This window comes from Dermacentor albipictus, unplaced genomic scaffold (genome assembly GCF_038994185.2).
Source record: "Dermacentor albipictus isolate Rhodes 1998 colony unplaced genomic scaffold, USDA_Dalb.pri_finalv2 scaffold_54, whole genome shotgun sequence".
NCBI lineage: Eukaryota > Metazoa > Arthropoda > Arachnida > Ixodida > Ixodidae > Dermacentor > Dermacentor albipictus.
In genome coordinates this window covers 159,858-176,581 of record NW_027225608.1, presented here as the reverse complement: position 1 = coordinate 176,581, position 16,724 = coordinate 159,858, and the positions used below count along the sequence as shown (strand labels likewise).

Genomic DNA, 16,724 nt, shown 5'->3' with positions numbered 1-16,724 from the left:
CTCTGGTCTCAATTTCGGCTCCGCAAGCTCTGCACAAGAGGTCCACGTCTTCAAATTTAGCCCCTTATGTTTTCGTTCTCAAAACCCCCGTCCAAGCTTCGAATAATAGTGAGCTGCCCCGCGAGTTATCAAATAAGAGCTCTCTTTTTATCTCCTGTTTTTATTTCCTATACATAGATAGCGCTGGCTTTCCGAGCATTCTTTCTTCCCACATTTTTTTTCCGCTTCCTTCACCTCCTTTCCCACACTAGAAAAAGCAATGGTGAAATTCCTAAACATCGTTGTCAACAAAGAAAAGCATGGGTGAATACTAATGCAAGTTCGTGCTGCACTGGCAATGCTATTACCCTTCCCACTAGTGTTTTCTCAATTTGAAATTATCTTAGTGACCCGCTTGTAAACATACAAAGTGAAAGTTTGACCAACTTTTCAGTAATGTTTTGAGAATGTTGCTCAAAATATAAGCCACCCAATATATTTAAAGAAGTGCATGAATGACTGACCCTCAGCCGGCGTATGGCCAAGTAAGCGGAGACAGAGGATCAGAAAAGGTGTTGATTGAACGGCGTGGACAGCCCAACCAAGACGGTCGGGAAGTCTGAAGAACTACCAAAACGAAAGGACCCTACATCAGGTATCGTCATGTTTATTTTAGACACAACCACCTCGTGCTACTAAGGCAGGATAAAGAATAAGCGTTTGTCACAATGCCGTTGGGGCTTTTTTTAGTAGAAGGCAAAAACTGCCCTCAAAAAGAACTTCAAACCTGCGTCAGTGAAGGCCTCAAAGATAAATGCAAAGGCTGTTTTCATGTGCAGGGAAATGGAACTGTGCAAACTGGCTTCCTCAGTCAACAAAAGCAAAGGTGACAGCTTGAGTGCATTTTTGACGGCCAAGAGGCACAAATATGACATCCCCTCCCATTCTATATTGAGCAGAAGAGAAACTTGGCAGAACGAAGTAAGCAGGTTTATGCAAGTGTTTTTGACCCGTTCGAAAGAAATAATTTGGAAGATAATACAAAGTTTATACAGTCAAACGACAACATTGGTCATGCTTGTTACATTGGCCTAAAAGATTTGTTTTATTCTGTCCCTCTCAATTCATTGTTTCGGGGTGTTCAAAAATGTACTGCAGTTATTGGCAGATTGTCTTTTCAGAATTCTGCCGGGTCGACCGTTCGGTTTTTAGCGTTGCTTGAGTTTTACTTCAGCTCTACGTTTATCCCGTTTGAAGAAAGCTTTTACGTACAGAAACGGCATATCCATAGGATCTTGCATTGCTTCTATCTTGTGCGATGTTTTCTTGTTGGAATTTGACAGAGCAGCAACGAGTGAAGGGATCAACTGTAAACAGGTTGTTACTGCTTTTCGTGAAGCAGAGGATTTTATTGTGCTTTTAAGAAAGCAAGCCGGTTGCACTTTTGATGGTGCCATTGCAGATGTACTACACGTCTTTCAGCACCTTGGCAAAGGGTTGACGTTGCCCATGAACTAACAAAGGATAACGAAATTCAGTTCTTAGACAATGCTGTAACCTTCTGTGACAACCATGTGTGCTAGCCACCCACTGTATCGCGCCAGCCGCCAGCCTTAAAGAAGTCATGCATGCACCAAGTGCAGGAAGGCTTTGATATGCAGATTGTAAGGTTACAGGAAGCAGGTTTCCTGCAATCAGTCATTTCAGCAGTAGCAGAGGCAGTGCTAAAGAAAATAAAAAAGCAAAAAACGCTGTTAGTGAAAACTGTAAGGGAACACAAAGATAAGAAATGTGAAGTTGTGCTTCATGTTCACAAGACGTCGTATAACTTAATGAAGTTTGTGAAACAATACATGGAGTTGAGGTGGCATTCGTGGCTCCTGGCAAGATTGCTGGATTATGTTTCCACACAGGAAGTAGAAATACGTTGCAGGGGGTGCAGAAAAAAAACACACCAATTTCTACACAGATTGCTGTGTTGGGGTAGTCTATTGAATACCTTTTTTTGTGTGGCAAAGTCGACGTAGGCCAAACTGGAACGTGCCTGAATTTGCACTTGCGTGACCATGAATTGTCAATTAAGAATAACACAAGTGTGCACCTTCTCATCCACTTCTCGGCTTGCAAGTGTAAGCCGCTTCTAAAAGAAGTAAAGATTTTGTGTCAGTGCCATGATAGCAAAACAAGGGAGATATGCAAGGCATACCATGTAAGAAAGAAGGAACTTCATTGTATTAGAGATACCTCAGTTTATCTGCACAACAATGAGATGAGGTTTATCAAAGAGTGTAGTTGGATTGCATGTTGCATGAAGAGATTTTTTTTTATTGGTTTTGCCACACTTGCGCAGTGGTGTATTTATGGGTGGTACTTATATGTGGTCCTTGTGGAATAAATGTGAGTTGCATGTCTGCACCTGTCCTTGTTTCATGCTCTCTCTGTGGTCGTTACTTCATGCAGTTTGAATTTTTAATATGCAGCAACTCAACCAACAAGTTCTTCTAAAATATATTTAAAGGCAGAGCAATGCTGGCCAAGGTAGATTGGCAGCAAGGCCGGGTTTAGTCCTCTCTGGCATAAACATTGCACTCTTACGCCACAAAAGGTATTTAAAAAAAATTTAAATGATTACAAAAGGCACTCAGCAGTGAATTAAAGCACTCTATGTGGTAAGTCTGCTGAGACAGTAGCAAGCTTTGACTTCACAAACATGATGCCAAGTTTTCAGCGAGAATCAAACAGTAACACCATATACAGCAGCCACCAGCAATTCTCATCCTGAGCTACCTCTTTAAAGGTAACCACAATATCGAGGCTGAACTCAGGAAAGAAGAATCAAGCTGTTAAAAAACAGCACAATTTAGCCTCACTAAAAGCAAGGTGAGGAAAAAAAACCTTGTACATAAAAAAATCAACATTTTTGCATGAAGCAACTAGCAGCAGTTCAACATGTGCGAATCAATGCATAAGATTCATCCAAGAACATGAACTGCGTGACTGCTGGTGTGACGGTTTAACAAGTTGCATAAAGCCAACAAAATCTGCTTGCAAGCCTCAGCAGCAACACATAACATGGCAAAGAAGCAGCAAGTAGCATTCACAACCTAAGCGAAATGCCTTTAGTCCATACACTGCACGACGGAAAAACGGAACCATAACATGGGTACATCGGTATCAACTTTGTTGTGTACTTGTGTAAACATTGAGTGCAACAAAGACCGAGAGGTCGGAAAGAAAGCATGGCAACAAGTTTTTCACCCACACTGGCGATCCATGGCTGCTGTCACGCCCGCACAGGAGGCCTCGTAGGAAACGAGTGGAACCATGCCGCCAGCGAGTTTTTGTTCGTATTTGGACACCCCACCACACAAGAATTGTTTTTCTACGTGCCTTGAAGCTTTGGCCACCAAACACATGTGATGGGTGTTGCCTGCCATGGGTGTTTTCCGCCGTGTAGAGTTTTCATTCGCAAAATGGCACATAGTTGACTTCCAAACGAACTTCAGCAGATACTTGACTAGCAGATTGATGAGACGATTCGTGATGACGATTCGTGATGCCCCTGCCGTCCAATTACTGCGACCGACTCGAGATCCAGCGACTCAACCGCAGGATTTATCCTCCGCCTCACAGAAAGCTCAGCACTGAAGATGCCGTAGCTCTCCGACTTATTCAGACAAACACATTTCCTAACCTACACAAATACAGTAAAATGTTCCCACATACATATAGCGGCATCTGCCCCTGGTGCGGCGACACACGCCCTACACTCTTCCACATCTCGTGGGGGTGCGGGGGCAAACCTCAACACTTAAAGACGCCTAGCACGCAATTTGAGCGGTGGGAGGTACAGCTGACCGGCGATACCCTGGCGGGACAAGAAGCTCTCGTCCAGCAAGTACGTCGAGCAGCCATGGCCAGTGGAGTCCTGGAATGAGGACACCACCCACTCGACCTCAAGAGCAACCACCTCGATGGTTCTAATAAATGTTTTTTTTTTCTCTCTCTCTTGACTAGCAGTCCAATTTCTTACTTTTTGAACACCACTTGTGCAAAGGCCCTCATTCATTAGTGCACAGTACTGTACAGGTACTCTACAAAGAATGTGAAGGCTCCAGTGGTAGTTCACAGTGCACGACTAGACCAGCTTGCTTGCACAGAAAAGCTTAATGAGCTCAGTAATCACGTATGAGGAGGCTTGTGCATGCTCCCCAACCTAACAGCCATTATTTTGATAGACTGAAGAATGGAGTAAGGTAACCAGGTGGTTGTTGCCATGAATGAAAACAAATGTGCCCTGCATTATGGGCGCTTATTTGTTTTCAGACTTACAAAAAGGCTGTCCATGACTTTCCTGGATAGCATGGGCATCGGTGTGGCTAAAATTTGTGCCGCCAAATCTGCACAATAATCTTCTGCCATGGTCAAACTTACAGAAGTTGGGAACTAGGAACAAGGTGCATATTCTGTAATATTTCAGATTTTAAAAAGTTTCAGTACTTATACAAAAATTAGCAAATATTTACTTTATATCACGTTTCTTCTGGTGCTTCCTTGAAGTTTCACATAAGAATTCTCAATAACTCTCTGAGCTAATATCGTTTTAATTGAAACCACATTAATAAGGATACAATATAATGTATCACAGTATATGTTGTGATTGATATGTCGTGAAATAAAATGTTAATACTTGCAAAAGCCATCAAGCCCTGAAAATGAGCATATTTCTACTAGTAAGGAAGAGGGAGACTATTATAAAAACAAATTTTTGCCGGCACACATACAACTGCTGGCACGCTACTCTGTATAGAGATAGGGATTTGGTTTAAGATTCCATAGGAGAATGGAAAAAAAAATTTAAAAATGAAAATAAATTGGAGTTCATTGGTAAGCAGTTGAGATAAGCAAGACATCTTTAGAATATTATTGGAAATAAAGCAGGCAAGAAATTAATATAATCGGATGTTACTGGCATAGGTAACTACAATATAGAAATAGAGGTTGTAATGGAGAGATAGGCAATATGCTACATTGCTATGCATGTATATATAATGCCTGATTAGCTCAAGGAGGCTAAGTGACTATTTTACTGTGCCATCTTTCGAAGAAAATGCCAATGAAATTGTCCCCATGCTGTCAATTTTTCCATCCATCCCTCCATCCATGGATGCACCAGGTTGGCAGAAACGTGTGAAAGGGGCTTTAGTCTCCAGAGTTCTGCAAAATCCACTATGTAAGGGAACAGACCAAAACCCTCTAGCGAGTTTGTGATGTTGCAAAGCTGCCACTCCTCAGATAGGCAACATGATTTTACATTGACGTGAGCACTGGCCCATTAAGAACAGTAAAGGTACACATGCAGCAAGGCTATTAGCATTATCAATTCTACAATGCATGTATATGACAGTGCCTTCACATGCTATTCTGAGCTACGAGGTCACCTTTACGCAGAGAATAAATTACGGGAAAGCTTGTTAGCTGCACAGCTTGGCTTCATTTTTGCTATCGGGTTTTTTAAAATTTGTTGTGTTCATTAAGGTCACAAACTGTGACAGCAATGCAAATGCAAAGTCTTTCTTTGACCAGCAAATCATAGCTAATAGTCGGACATAAGAAGTATGATGTACAGTTGTGCTCAGGCATGACCTGGTTGCCAATGTATGTGACATGCATCATTGATTAAACATGCAATGAATCTAATACTTTGTTCATTCTGTAACCTACAAGTTCAAAAGAATTTTCATGTCACTCAAAAGTGGCATGAAAATGCAGTCCAGACGGCTTGCGACAGGGCCGTCAGGTTCCACCTGATGGTCCCCGAGTGGGCCTAGCCAGGTGGCGTGGAGTTTACTTACGCCTATAGTGGAGAAAATAAAGTTGTTTCACTCACTCACTCACTCACTCACTCACTCACTCACTCACTCACTCACTCACTCACTCACTCACTCACTCACTCACTCACTCACTCACTCACTCACTCACTCACTCACTCACTCACTCAAAAGTGGAAAGAGTTGGCTCGTTTCATTCAGTCAAGCACAAAGTAATTTCCATCAAGTATTTTAACGGATGACGAACTCGAGCATGTTGGTAGTGCTATATATCCTCCATTAAAAATAGCATAGGCCTTGAACTGAGTGTACACGCTAAATCATGCCAGTATCACAAAAAGTGGCATTGCTTCATTAGTCCATTAATAATGTGTGAAGGGAAACTGCGATGTGGCAAATATGTACAATGATGCTAGGCAAAAAAAAACACACAGCAGTTACTAAGAAATTCCTGATAATATTGCCAACACGGGTCCAATGCAAAAACCTATTATGTTGCCCACTATCCTATCATGGGCACTATCATGGGGCAATATAAAATGAAGTAGTGCAACTTCAAAAACGGCGCCTAATATCTTGGGCACTGGAACCAAAAATAACAAAAACAAGTATCTGTCCCTAGGGTAATAAGCGGCGTAGAGGCCCTTCATGGCAATCAGCGTAGCCGTCAAGCCAAGGAAACACTTATAGTGCATTTCAAAGGCATGCACACCGGCAATCTCCTTGCAGTTCGGCAGGATGTAATATGTCATCAGACAGAAAGCGAAGTTGGTGGTGACCGTGAGGCCCAAGAGTGCTCTTAGGAAGCGGTTGACACCCATCCTGCGTTCAAGATAGAAGCCGAGGCCGATCAACGACAGCACCGTGTAGACCATGTGCAGATATTCCGTGGAGTGCAGTGCTGGGAGGAACAACAGCTTCCACTGGCGATGATCTATCACGAGCGAAGAAGTGACGCACGGACCGTTCACCAGCTTCTTCCAGTGGTGCGGCACAAGGTCCAATTGCAACATGACGAGCACCGCCGACACAAGGATAGCCCCGTAGGGCAACGAAGCCAGCCGGCCAGGTTCACGCCGACGGTCATGTCGCGGTCGCGTGAGGCGCACGGGTTGTTGCCCGAGGAGGTTCCAGAGGAGGTCGGAGATGGGCGTGATGACTCCGTAGACGTAGGCGACGCCGACTAGGATACCGGCGAGATGACCGACGAAAGAGGCATTCGGCGTGACAAGCTGAAGGAGCACCAGCTCTACCCAGACGATTTGTCCGGAGGGCAAGTCAACGATGATGCCCAGAACGCGCCGACGTTGTTCGGGGAAGTAGTAATTGCTAAGTACCTTGAGGGTGAAGATAACGCAGGAGAAGCCGACACCACAGTGGTAGTCGAACGAAACGTCGATGAACCTGGCCAACAGATAGTTTAAACCTACGAACACAACGCTACAGAGTGCAGTAAAGAGGATGATTATGTAAGCGAATTGCGCGCTCCCGAAGGGAGGTTCGAGAAGCTTTCCCTTCCAAATGAAGGAAACCATGTTGTAATACAGGTGTAGACTGTCGCCGTGTTCGACCGCCCCGCAGAAGATGCGCATCCACTGTTTCTTGAAAAGAACGGTGTCAACACTAATGCAAGCGCCGTAGATGTCGCGCCAGGGCAGTTCGAAAAGTTGGAGGAAAACGCACGCTTGAGCGAGTACAGTCAATAGCGTGACCGGTGGAATGGTTTCTACCCCCACTTCAAACAATACATGGTTTAGGAGCAGCATCACGCCCATCCTGTCACGCTGTTGCCTGCGTTGCATTGCAGCCGGCGTTTGTGCCGTCGATTTGATCGCATTAAACGCAAGTTCGACGCGAGGCTTCTTACCTACTAAAGTGACACGCAGCAGTTTACTCGATGCTTTCACACGAAACGTATGGTGATGAAACTGAACCGAACGCGAAAATGACACGTGTGCACGGGTGGTTTGTTTTGATCACGACCAATGACATTGCCACGACCACCGTTTATAAAGCTTATCTATATATCTATATCTATATCTTATCTATATATCTATAAACGGTGGCCACGACCATGGGAATCATCCATGATTGCGAGACTTGTGTTGGCTGGAATTGCAAGAGGCTTCGTCTAAAACGTGAATATGGCTACACAATTTATATAATATAAACGGTGACGCAAGTAACGCGCCCTTAAAGTAATGTTTTCATACATTGTTTTCATTCACCCACATTACATTTTTAAATAATGTTTGCTCGCCTACAATGCATAACCAAACTAAGAAAAGTTTGAACAAACAACGAACTTTTCCAAAGCGATCGCGAATCTTGTCGTCTGTGCTCCAAATTTAGCAGCCCGCTGATACATGTTACGTTTCATACAATTTTACATCGAATAACAAGCCCTCGTAATTAAACGATACATGTTTTGAGCAATAACAAAGCTAAATAAGCTTTTTACGTGCTGTTTCAGTAGGAAATTAATCATTGTGACAGACGGAACGGTGCTAGTAGTACTAGTGCTAGCTGAAGCCCCTCCACGCTTCAGGGGACGAATCTTACAACCATAGAGTTTCATATTAGTATACCTAGAGGGAAATGTGGCGCTGCGATCGTTCAACCATCATGAGAATGATGGGAAGTGCAGGCTTCGGATTGGCGTTCTGTTGACTGGCAAACTAGTCTACAAGTATTTTTTTGTTGTTGACAGTTTTGGTTTCGCTCCAAGCGCAATTGCTAACTGGCAGTAGGACAGTGCAACGCAAAGCTCTCTGCCTTTGTTATGTTGCTCGAAGTGGCGCTAGCGTGCTGGGCCAGCGACTGGCACGGTGTTTGTATCGCGGTGTGGTGTCGAAGCCCTGACGAGAAAGCGACGGACAAGGGAAGTTACATGGTCATAATTACCGATATACACCGCAGTATAACTTTCTACGGCACGTTTTTAAGGCAACACCGCATTCACTAGAGGCGATTTATGTACTGATCGTGCATTGGTCCTCTTTGGAGACTTTAATTGTGTATGTAACGCGCAAGATCGTACGTCACTGAAGCTGAGACATGATCCAAGTAGTGATGCGTTGCAACGCCTGATATGTGATTATCAGCTTGTGGACATTGGGGAAAATGAAAAGGCGGGATGTCGATATACGCACTTCCAGGGTACCTCGCATGCAAGGCTTGACCGAATTTACGTTTCACTTAGCGCGCTACCTGTTATTCATGGTTACACTGTGCATCCTATATTCTTTAGTGACCATTGCCTAGTCTCAGCATCTTTTGGCAGCCGTCGGTGCCAAAGTCGGCGTATGTGCTGAGAGCTGTGGAAGTTTAATAACCAGTTACTTTCACGTGAGCGTTTCTTAAATCGTATTGCTGAGCTTATAGCTCATGTGTCTTGCCGCAAAGACTTGCCACTCTTTGCTTTGTGGGAATTATTCAAACAGGAAGCTAAAATGATAGCTATCGAAGAATCATCAATATTAGACTTGAAAAAAAAGAATAATTACAAAGCATTGTATAGACTTTTGAGTGAGTTGCATGAGCTTGAATGCATACATCCGGGTCAATATATTGATGATATTCATAAGGTCAAGGCACAGTTACAAACTTTGAACGCAGAAAAATACAGAGGTGCACTAGTGCGGGCGCGAGAGCAGCGTTTCCTGGAAGAACAGCCTTGCAGTAGGGCCCTTGGTGATGAGCGCCGACACGCGCTGTCTAAACAAATACTAGAAATAGAGTATGGTGGAATCATTGTTAACGAGCCTACTCTAATAACTAAAGCATTTTTTGAACATTACCGAAAACTATTTCGAGACCATATGCCATTGGATACAGATGCTGCCAAAAAGATTGTATCGTTGCTGCCCCAGTTAAATCAGGATGAGTACGATTATACAAACGAAAACATTGATATCAATGAGGTAACTTCATGCATCGATTCGTTAGCGAAGGGCAAAACGCCTGGCCCGGATGGCCTTACTGCCGAATTTTATCAGTGTTTTCGTTCCCTCTTATCGCCATTATTACTTCAGGTGTACCGAGAGGCCTTGGAAGTAGGGTACCTAACCGCCACAATGTACGAAGGACACACCGTCCTTATAGCCAAAACCGATGATGAACAGAAATTGCAAAAAGTTGACGGATATCGTCCTATCTCCTTATGCAATGTGGATTATAAAATTTTTGCTAAGGTATTAGCTAACCGTTTGCACGTTGTAGTAAGATCTGTGGTCGGTGATCATCAAACATGTGGCATCAGGGGACGGTCCATTCAGACGAACATTCATGTTGCGAGATCGGTGCTAGAGTGTGTAGCTGAGGGGATTGGACAGGCGGCAATGGTACAGCTAGATCTGGCTAAGGCGTTCGATAGGGTGAATCACTCATTCCTGTTTACTTTACTAGAGCATATAAATATCGGATCTCTGCTCCTTAGAGGTGTGAGGATATGTTATGCTAATGGCTCAACGCGGCTGAATGGCTCTCTCTCCGATCCGATTAGGCTTTTATCATCAGTACGACAAGGATGCCCCTTGTCACCGCTTCTGTTCTGCTTGTATTTAGAGCCACTTTCTATGGGCATTCTTAAAGAACAAAATTTCCAAGGGTTTAAATTACTGACTAATGAGGTTCGCGTTCTTGCGTATGCAGACGACGTGGCCTTTTTCTGTACTGATAAAAAGAGTGTAAACACTGCTCTTGCAATTACAGAAGAATTTTGTGCTGCTTCTGGTGCAAGCGTTAACTTTGAAAAAAGTTCAGGATTTTGGTTTGGATTATGGGCCACAATGCCATCACATTACGCAGGAATTCAATGGAAAGAAGATCTGCGTTATTTAGGTGTGCCTCTCTCACAGTATAGAAATAGCAACGCTCATTGGTCGGGAGAAGTTGGCAAAATTCAACGTAAAGTGAATTCGTGGCGAGGGCGGAATTTGTCAGTGTTCTTTCGTGCTGAAGTGTGTAACGTTTTCTTAGCTTCCCGTCTTATGTATGTGCTCCAAGTATTGCACTGCTCACGACTTCGCCTTCAGGCACTGCATCGCGTATTTTCAACATTCATTTGGAGTTCGAGATGTGAATGGATGCGGTGCGACAATCTGTTTCTCCCCCTTGAACGTGGTGGTCTGGGATTAGTACACCTCTTCGTCAGGCAAATTGTTTCTCGCCTGTTTTTCTTTCGAGACAGTGACCATCCGTTCTTTCGTGAAATATTTCAACTGCGTTTAGTTCATTATGTTCCTAACATAGTAGTGTCATCAAATGTCAAAGATGTCCCACAGGCTCCTTGGGGCTTTCTCAAGGAGGTTGTTGATACATTTCTTGAAAGTTAGATTCAGCCTGGAGTACGTGTTCACAGCGAGTCGAAAAGCAATTTCTGCGGCACTGGTTGACTCTATTTTCCCAGATCCTTTGTGTCGTGCACCTTATTTAAATCGACGTTATCAGGATGTACTTAAGCGCGTCCGAAAAATGTGTGTGCCTCCTTGAGTAAAAACATTTTTCTTTAAATTACATTCGGAAACACTCCCTGTTAAAACTTGGTTGAATTCGAGGGGTTGCTTTGTGCCGTGGTCAACAAACTGTCGGCTCTGTCCACGTGCCGAAACCGTAGATCACTGTTTCATAGACTGTAGGGACGCTGTATTTTTTGGGGACATTCTCCAACGGACACTTAAAAAGGACATTGACATGACTCCATACTCAATTAGGTTTCTACCCTTTAAGGTTACAGGTGGTCCTCCCTATGACATGTTCATTGTACTTGGTTTATACAGCCTGTGGAGAAGTAGACTCTGTGATCGCCATGCCGAAAGCCCGCGAACTACAATACCCTTTTTTCGCGAAAGTGCTGCGTATGTAAGAAGTGTGTATGCTGTGCAGGAACCTCTGCCAGACTGGATGTACTTGTTGGATGCATGTGCGTGTTTGCCTGAGTTTTAAGTGTGCAGTTGTGTCCACTTTGTAATACACCTTCAGTTTTCTTTTCCATGTAATAAAGAAAAAAAACTCGTGGCTGAGTGGTAGTATCTCCGTCTCACACCCCGGAGACCCTGGTTCGATTCCCACCAGCCAGCCCATCTTGCAAGATGTTTTTTATTTATGAAGTGCCTTCTGGGATTTATCGCTCACGGCCAACGCCGCTGACGCCGATGACACCGGCTTTTCTGCGGCACGAGCTCCTTAACGCTGTCGCATTAATATGGAACTCTATGCTTATAACGGTTCGGAAAAACGCACCGCTCGCTTCGCCGCTTACGTCACTAGATGTGCCACTCCCAAGCCGGTGGTGGAAGAAGGGGAGGACGCGACCAATAGATGAGAGGGTGCCACCTCTGAAGGGTACGTCGTTATATGACGAGTAAATCGAGGAATTGCAGAATGTTTCTGCTTGCTAAATAGATGTGAAATATAAATTAAGTATTACAGGCCAAGTTTTGAAGTATAAACTTGTGGTGCCGGGCGTTTACGCAATGCAGAAGTAATTTATTAATGTCATTCTTTTTCATTCTCAGCCGACAGGCGGTATTGCAAGCGTAAATGAGTTGGCAGAGCGCAGCGCTATGTCGTCTGCTACCAGGAGCTCGCACGATACACGCAACAGGAACGCACTGCACGCACTTCTTGAGTAGCGAGCGCGCCAAAACCGAGAACTGGTTCTCAGGGACACCTTTACTAGCCGACCATATCAATCAATTCTCCTTCTTTTTTCGCCCTTCGTCATCGGCTCGGACATGACTCGCTCGCTGCCGCGCTGCCGCTATCCCTGCGATCTGCCCCACGGCGCGTCACGTGACAGAAGTAGTGGAACTTGAAATCGAACATTACGATATACGGGCCCTGCATTGCCTGCTCGAAGTAAAATCGAAGAGTGTGGTGCTGGCGGTGCGCGCTGTGCCGTGAAATTGAGGAACAAAGTGCGGCACTCCCGAACTAGAGAAAAAAAAGGACAACCAATTAAGAGATCTCCACAATATTTTCGCGTCCTGACTGTATAGTTTTACCAGCCTAACGAAGGAAGCGCTGGACCAGCCTAGGTTGAACCTTTATGATTGCTGAACGGCGGTCTGCAAGCTATTCACGCTGGCGATAGCACTGGGAATTTGATCTCACCATGCAAATATCTCCTTGGCATTGGCTTTGAAGCGGAGGTCACGGGAAAGCTGACCCAGCCCTTCTACCGGCCAACAGGGTAATTGCGAGAGCCACTTTGTGGACAGTGTTGGCAGCAGAGATCTAGGCCATTCCGATGAATTCTTCGCGTCCGACCGACCTTTGGGAGCTGCAGGCCAGTGGCGATGAACCGGAGCGCGCAATATTCCCTCCTCTGCGTGGAATGACCACTGGTACGCTTGCACAAGAGTCTCCTCCATTTGATAGCGTAGCCTGCAAAAAAATCTACTTAGAAAGCCGGCAAGGGCGGTGCAATTCATTATCCCTCACTTACTTCGAACGAGTATCGCACTCCCAACCGTGATCGACACCGAAAGAGCAACGCCAAGCAGACGACGAATAGCCTCCGAAGCAACCAACGCGCGCGCGACGCCCTCGTGTCTCCGGGGTCGCGCGACCGGCGCGCGCGGCCAGGGTCGCAAGCCAACAGCCAAGCCACAGCAACGGAACCCAAAGCGGACTACCCACCCCTTCGCCGGTTCCTACGACCGGTTCGCTATGAAGTTGATTGACAGATGCATGGCGTATTGATCAATTGCGATACTGGCTCGCTGCCTCTGACGACCTGTGACTTAACCAAAATTTTGGCCAATCAGGTGAGGCCAAACGAATCGTTAAGTACCGCCAACCTGCCCTTCTCTTCCACGCTCCTCTCCCACTCACCTCCTTAGCTTCCGGCGTCAAGCGGAACTTACGTGGCTGCAGCTTCCTGTTCCGAGTGGAAGTGACGCTTTGTTTTTTAGCGTTGTTTACTTTCTCGTCGCTGGAGAGGCTTTAATTGCACGAGCTGCGGTTGAAGCTGTGAATGCGATTCCATCCAAGAACCACCGCCTACTGTAACCAGCGATCTGCTCGTGTTCGCTGCTTCGCGTCAACCTGCGACGGGTTGTGGCACGAGCAACAACGTACAGTGGAATGTAGTGCCTGGGCGCTTGGAGACCACTGCCGTTTTTCGTGCATTTGGAAAACAGCGACCGCGAACTACTAGTTAAGCGGAATACAACAGCTTGCCCGCTTTGTATTCTTCTTATGGTGACTGCCACAGCTTTGCTAAGCACGCGCGGGCGTCTCACCATCGTCTAACAGCAGTCAAAGCGGAAATTCCCGCAGTGCAGCACGTGCAACACCAGGAAGAGGAAATGCCGGAACCGGAAATTTTTTGAACCGGGAATGCCAGAACCGGAAATACCGGAACCGGATTTGGTGTGAGGGAAAAAGGCGGCGCATGACAAAGGTTGTCGCTGCTTAAGAAAGCGGCGGTGGCGCGTGGATGGAGGGGTTTTAGTGCTAGCCAGGCGCTCTCAACATGGAGGAAGGAAACTGAGGAGAGGCCCTACCCCCTCGCGCGCTAGGAGAAACGTGTGCAGGAAATGACGTAGTAGGTTGCCTTTGTTTTGCTGTTTTATGCGAATCATAATAGCCGCACGCTCTTTCTTGCTGCGCCGCGCGCGGCCGCGTAGCTACCATATGACGTCATAACAGCTGCAAAGCGGACGCTTAAGCTTCGCCTTCAAGAGTGGAACGCGACAGCGTTCCCATCGACCCGCCAAGGGGTGTAAGACAATGGGCTACGGCGCAGCGACTACGCGCCCCGCATCGGACGCGGTGAGCGTCGAGCAGCGCAGCGTTCGGCGCGACAACGAAATGTGCGCCTGAGCAAGCGACGCACGCCTGGGCCTTAGAAACAGCTCGTTTCTAAGGCAACACCGCGTTCACTAGAGGCGCTTTTGTACCGCTTTGAAGCATCGAACTCGTGGCTCAGTCTGAAGCCATGGCTAAGAGAAAGGGGAATCTTTGTGCCGTGGTCTGTAAACTGCTCAAGATGCAGGCAACCAGAGACGATTGAGCATATCTTTCTTGATTGTTCAGATTCAATGTTCTTGTGGGACACCCTACAAAGAACGTTGAAAAAGGAATTACCGATAACACCGTACGGCATCCGCTTCTTGCCAACTGAGAACGCAGATATGCCATGTGACATGTTTATGGCAATATGTTTACATAGCCTGTGGAAAACAAGAATGGATGAGCGTCATGAGAGGCTTGTTATTCATCCTGCGAGAGAGCATTTCATTGAAAGCGTGCTATATCTGCGCGAAGCTTATAAAACGAGAACAAAACCACCCGAATGGATGCATATATTGGATGAACTAGCGGTAATCAAGTGTTTTTAACTATTCGCAAGGGCCCAAGACGGTCATTGCGTTTACCATTATGAAGTGTATCTGTTTATGCCGTATGTGTACGTCGAAGACCGGTAATAAAAAAAAACTCGTGGCTCAGTGATAACGTCTCCGTCTCACACTCCGGAGACCCTGGTTCGATTCCCACCCAGCCCATCTTGCAAGTTGTTTTTTATATGAAGTGCCTGCTGGGATTTATCGCTCACGGCCAACGCTGCCGACACCGACGCCACCGGCTTTTCTGCGACACGAGCTCCTTAACGCTGTCGCGTTAAAATAAAGGCTAGTATGCTTCGTATCCTGGGCTTAACCTTAACTAAGCCACAGCCATATTTTTATTTCTTTGCTATAGTGGCCCCGCCTTTCGGGTCACAATGGCGGCTTTGTTACTGTTCTGTGCGCTCACATGTGTTGCTCCGTAGGTTTCGTACCGTGGCAAAGGCGCCGTGCCGGCAGGTTTGCGTTGGTCTCCGTGTTTTGTTGCGGTGTGTTATCTGGGCAGTGCTCTCTCGGATGTTGCTGTGGCTAGGTGGGACAGAAGGAACTAAAGTTCGTGAAATGAACGCGCATGCAACGCTGTAGGCAATGTACCGCGCCATGGCAATGGCAACGGACGAAGGAATATCCGCGGGAAATTTTGCCCTCTTTAACGGAATCATGCTAACGTGCTAACGATTGTTTAGCATTGCTGCGGAGCGCGCGGGACCGAGCAGCACAGTTGCGCGCAGCGCGGCGTGGTTTCGCGAGAAATGTAAACAAGAGAGGAGAGCTGGCCCGATAGGCGGAGCAACGCCATGAGCAACGCCAATTTCCGGCTTCACTTTCGCTTCACAAAGAGTGACGTCAGAGCCTCTCCTGAGTTTCCTTTCTCCGTGGCCTAGGCAGTCATGAGCAAAAGCCCCAAGATTTTCTCTCGCGCCCGCTCTTACTCGCGCCTGCGCATAAACGGCTGGCGATCCCTCAAATCATAGTTTCTAAATAAATACGCTAGAGGGAAATGTGGCGCTAGTGTCTAGGGGGCTCTCATGAGCCCCCGTAGACTTCGGGTGGCCGCGCGTCACGTCACTTCGGGTAGAAATTCGGGTGGCCGCGCATGACTGCGATCAGCGCGCCGGCGAGGAGGCAGAACGTCATTTCTGACTCCGCGTTTGGATTCATTGACTGCGGCCTGAGGTGCCTTTTTACCACGGTAAGTGAAGCTTCACGGAACCAAAGTTTTGCGATAGCCGGCACACGGTGCAGAACAGTACGAGCGTAGAACCGGCCTACGTGCGACCATGGAACAGCCGTTTCATGTGTTCACAGGCGTACGTTCTGTGGAGCCTTGCTCACACTTGCAGCGCATCTGCTAACCTTCACTTCCCTGCGCTTCTCGCGCGCACATATAAGATACGCCTGCGGTAGGGAGGATTCGTTCCTTAACTCAAAGCAGCCGCTTCTTCCCCATCTTCCAGGATGAAGCATCGGTTGGCAGGCGCACGGTGCTGAGGGCAGCAAAATGCACATATTCTGCGTGACGCTTTATCAGCACGTGTATTGAGGTACACCTGTGCAG

At 46.4% G+C, this 16,724-nt stretch overlaps 1 protein-coding gene across 1 annotated transcript; it reads right to left on the bottom strand.

Annotated features, from left to right (window-relative positions):
• Positions 1-5,994: 5,994 nt before the first annotated feature.
• Positions 5,995-7,800, bottom strand: LOC135899942 (uncharacterized). Its single transcript, XM_065429317.2, has one exon. The coding sequence runs from the start codon at positions 7,610-7,612 to the stop codon at positions 6,251-6,253; it is 1,362 nt and encodes a 453-aa protein (XP_065285389.2). The 5' UTR covers positions 7,613-7,800; the 3' UTR covers positions 5,995-6,250.
• Positions 7,801-16,724: the final 8,924 nt, after the last annotated feature.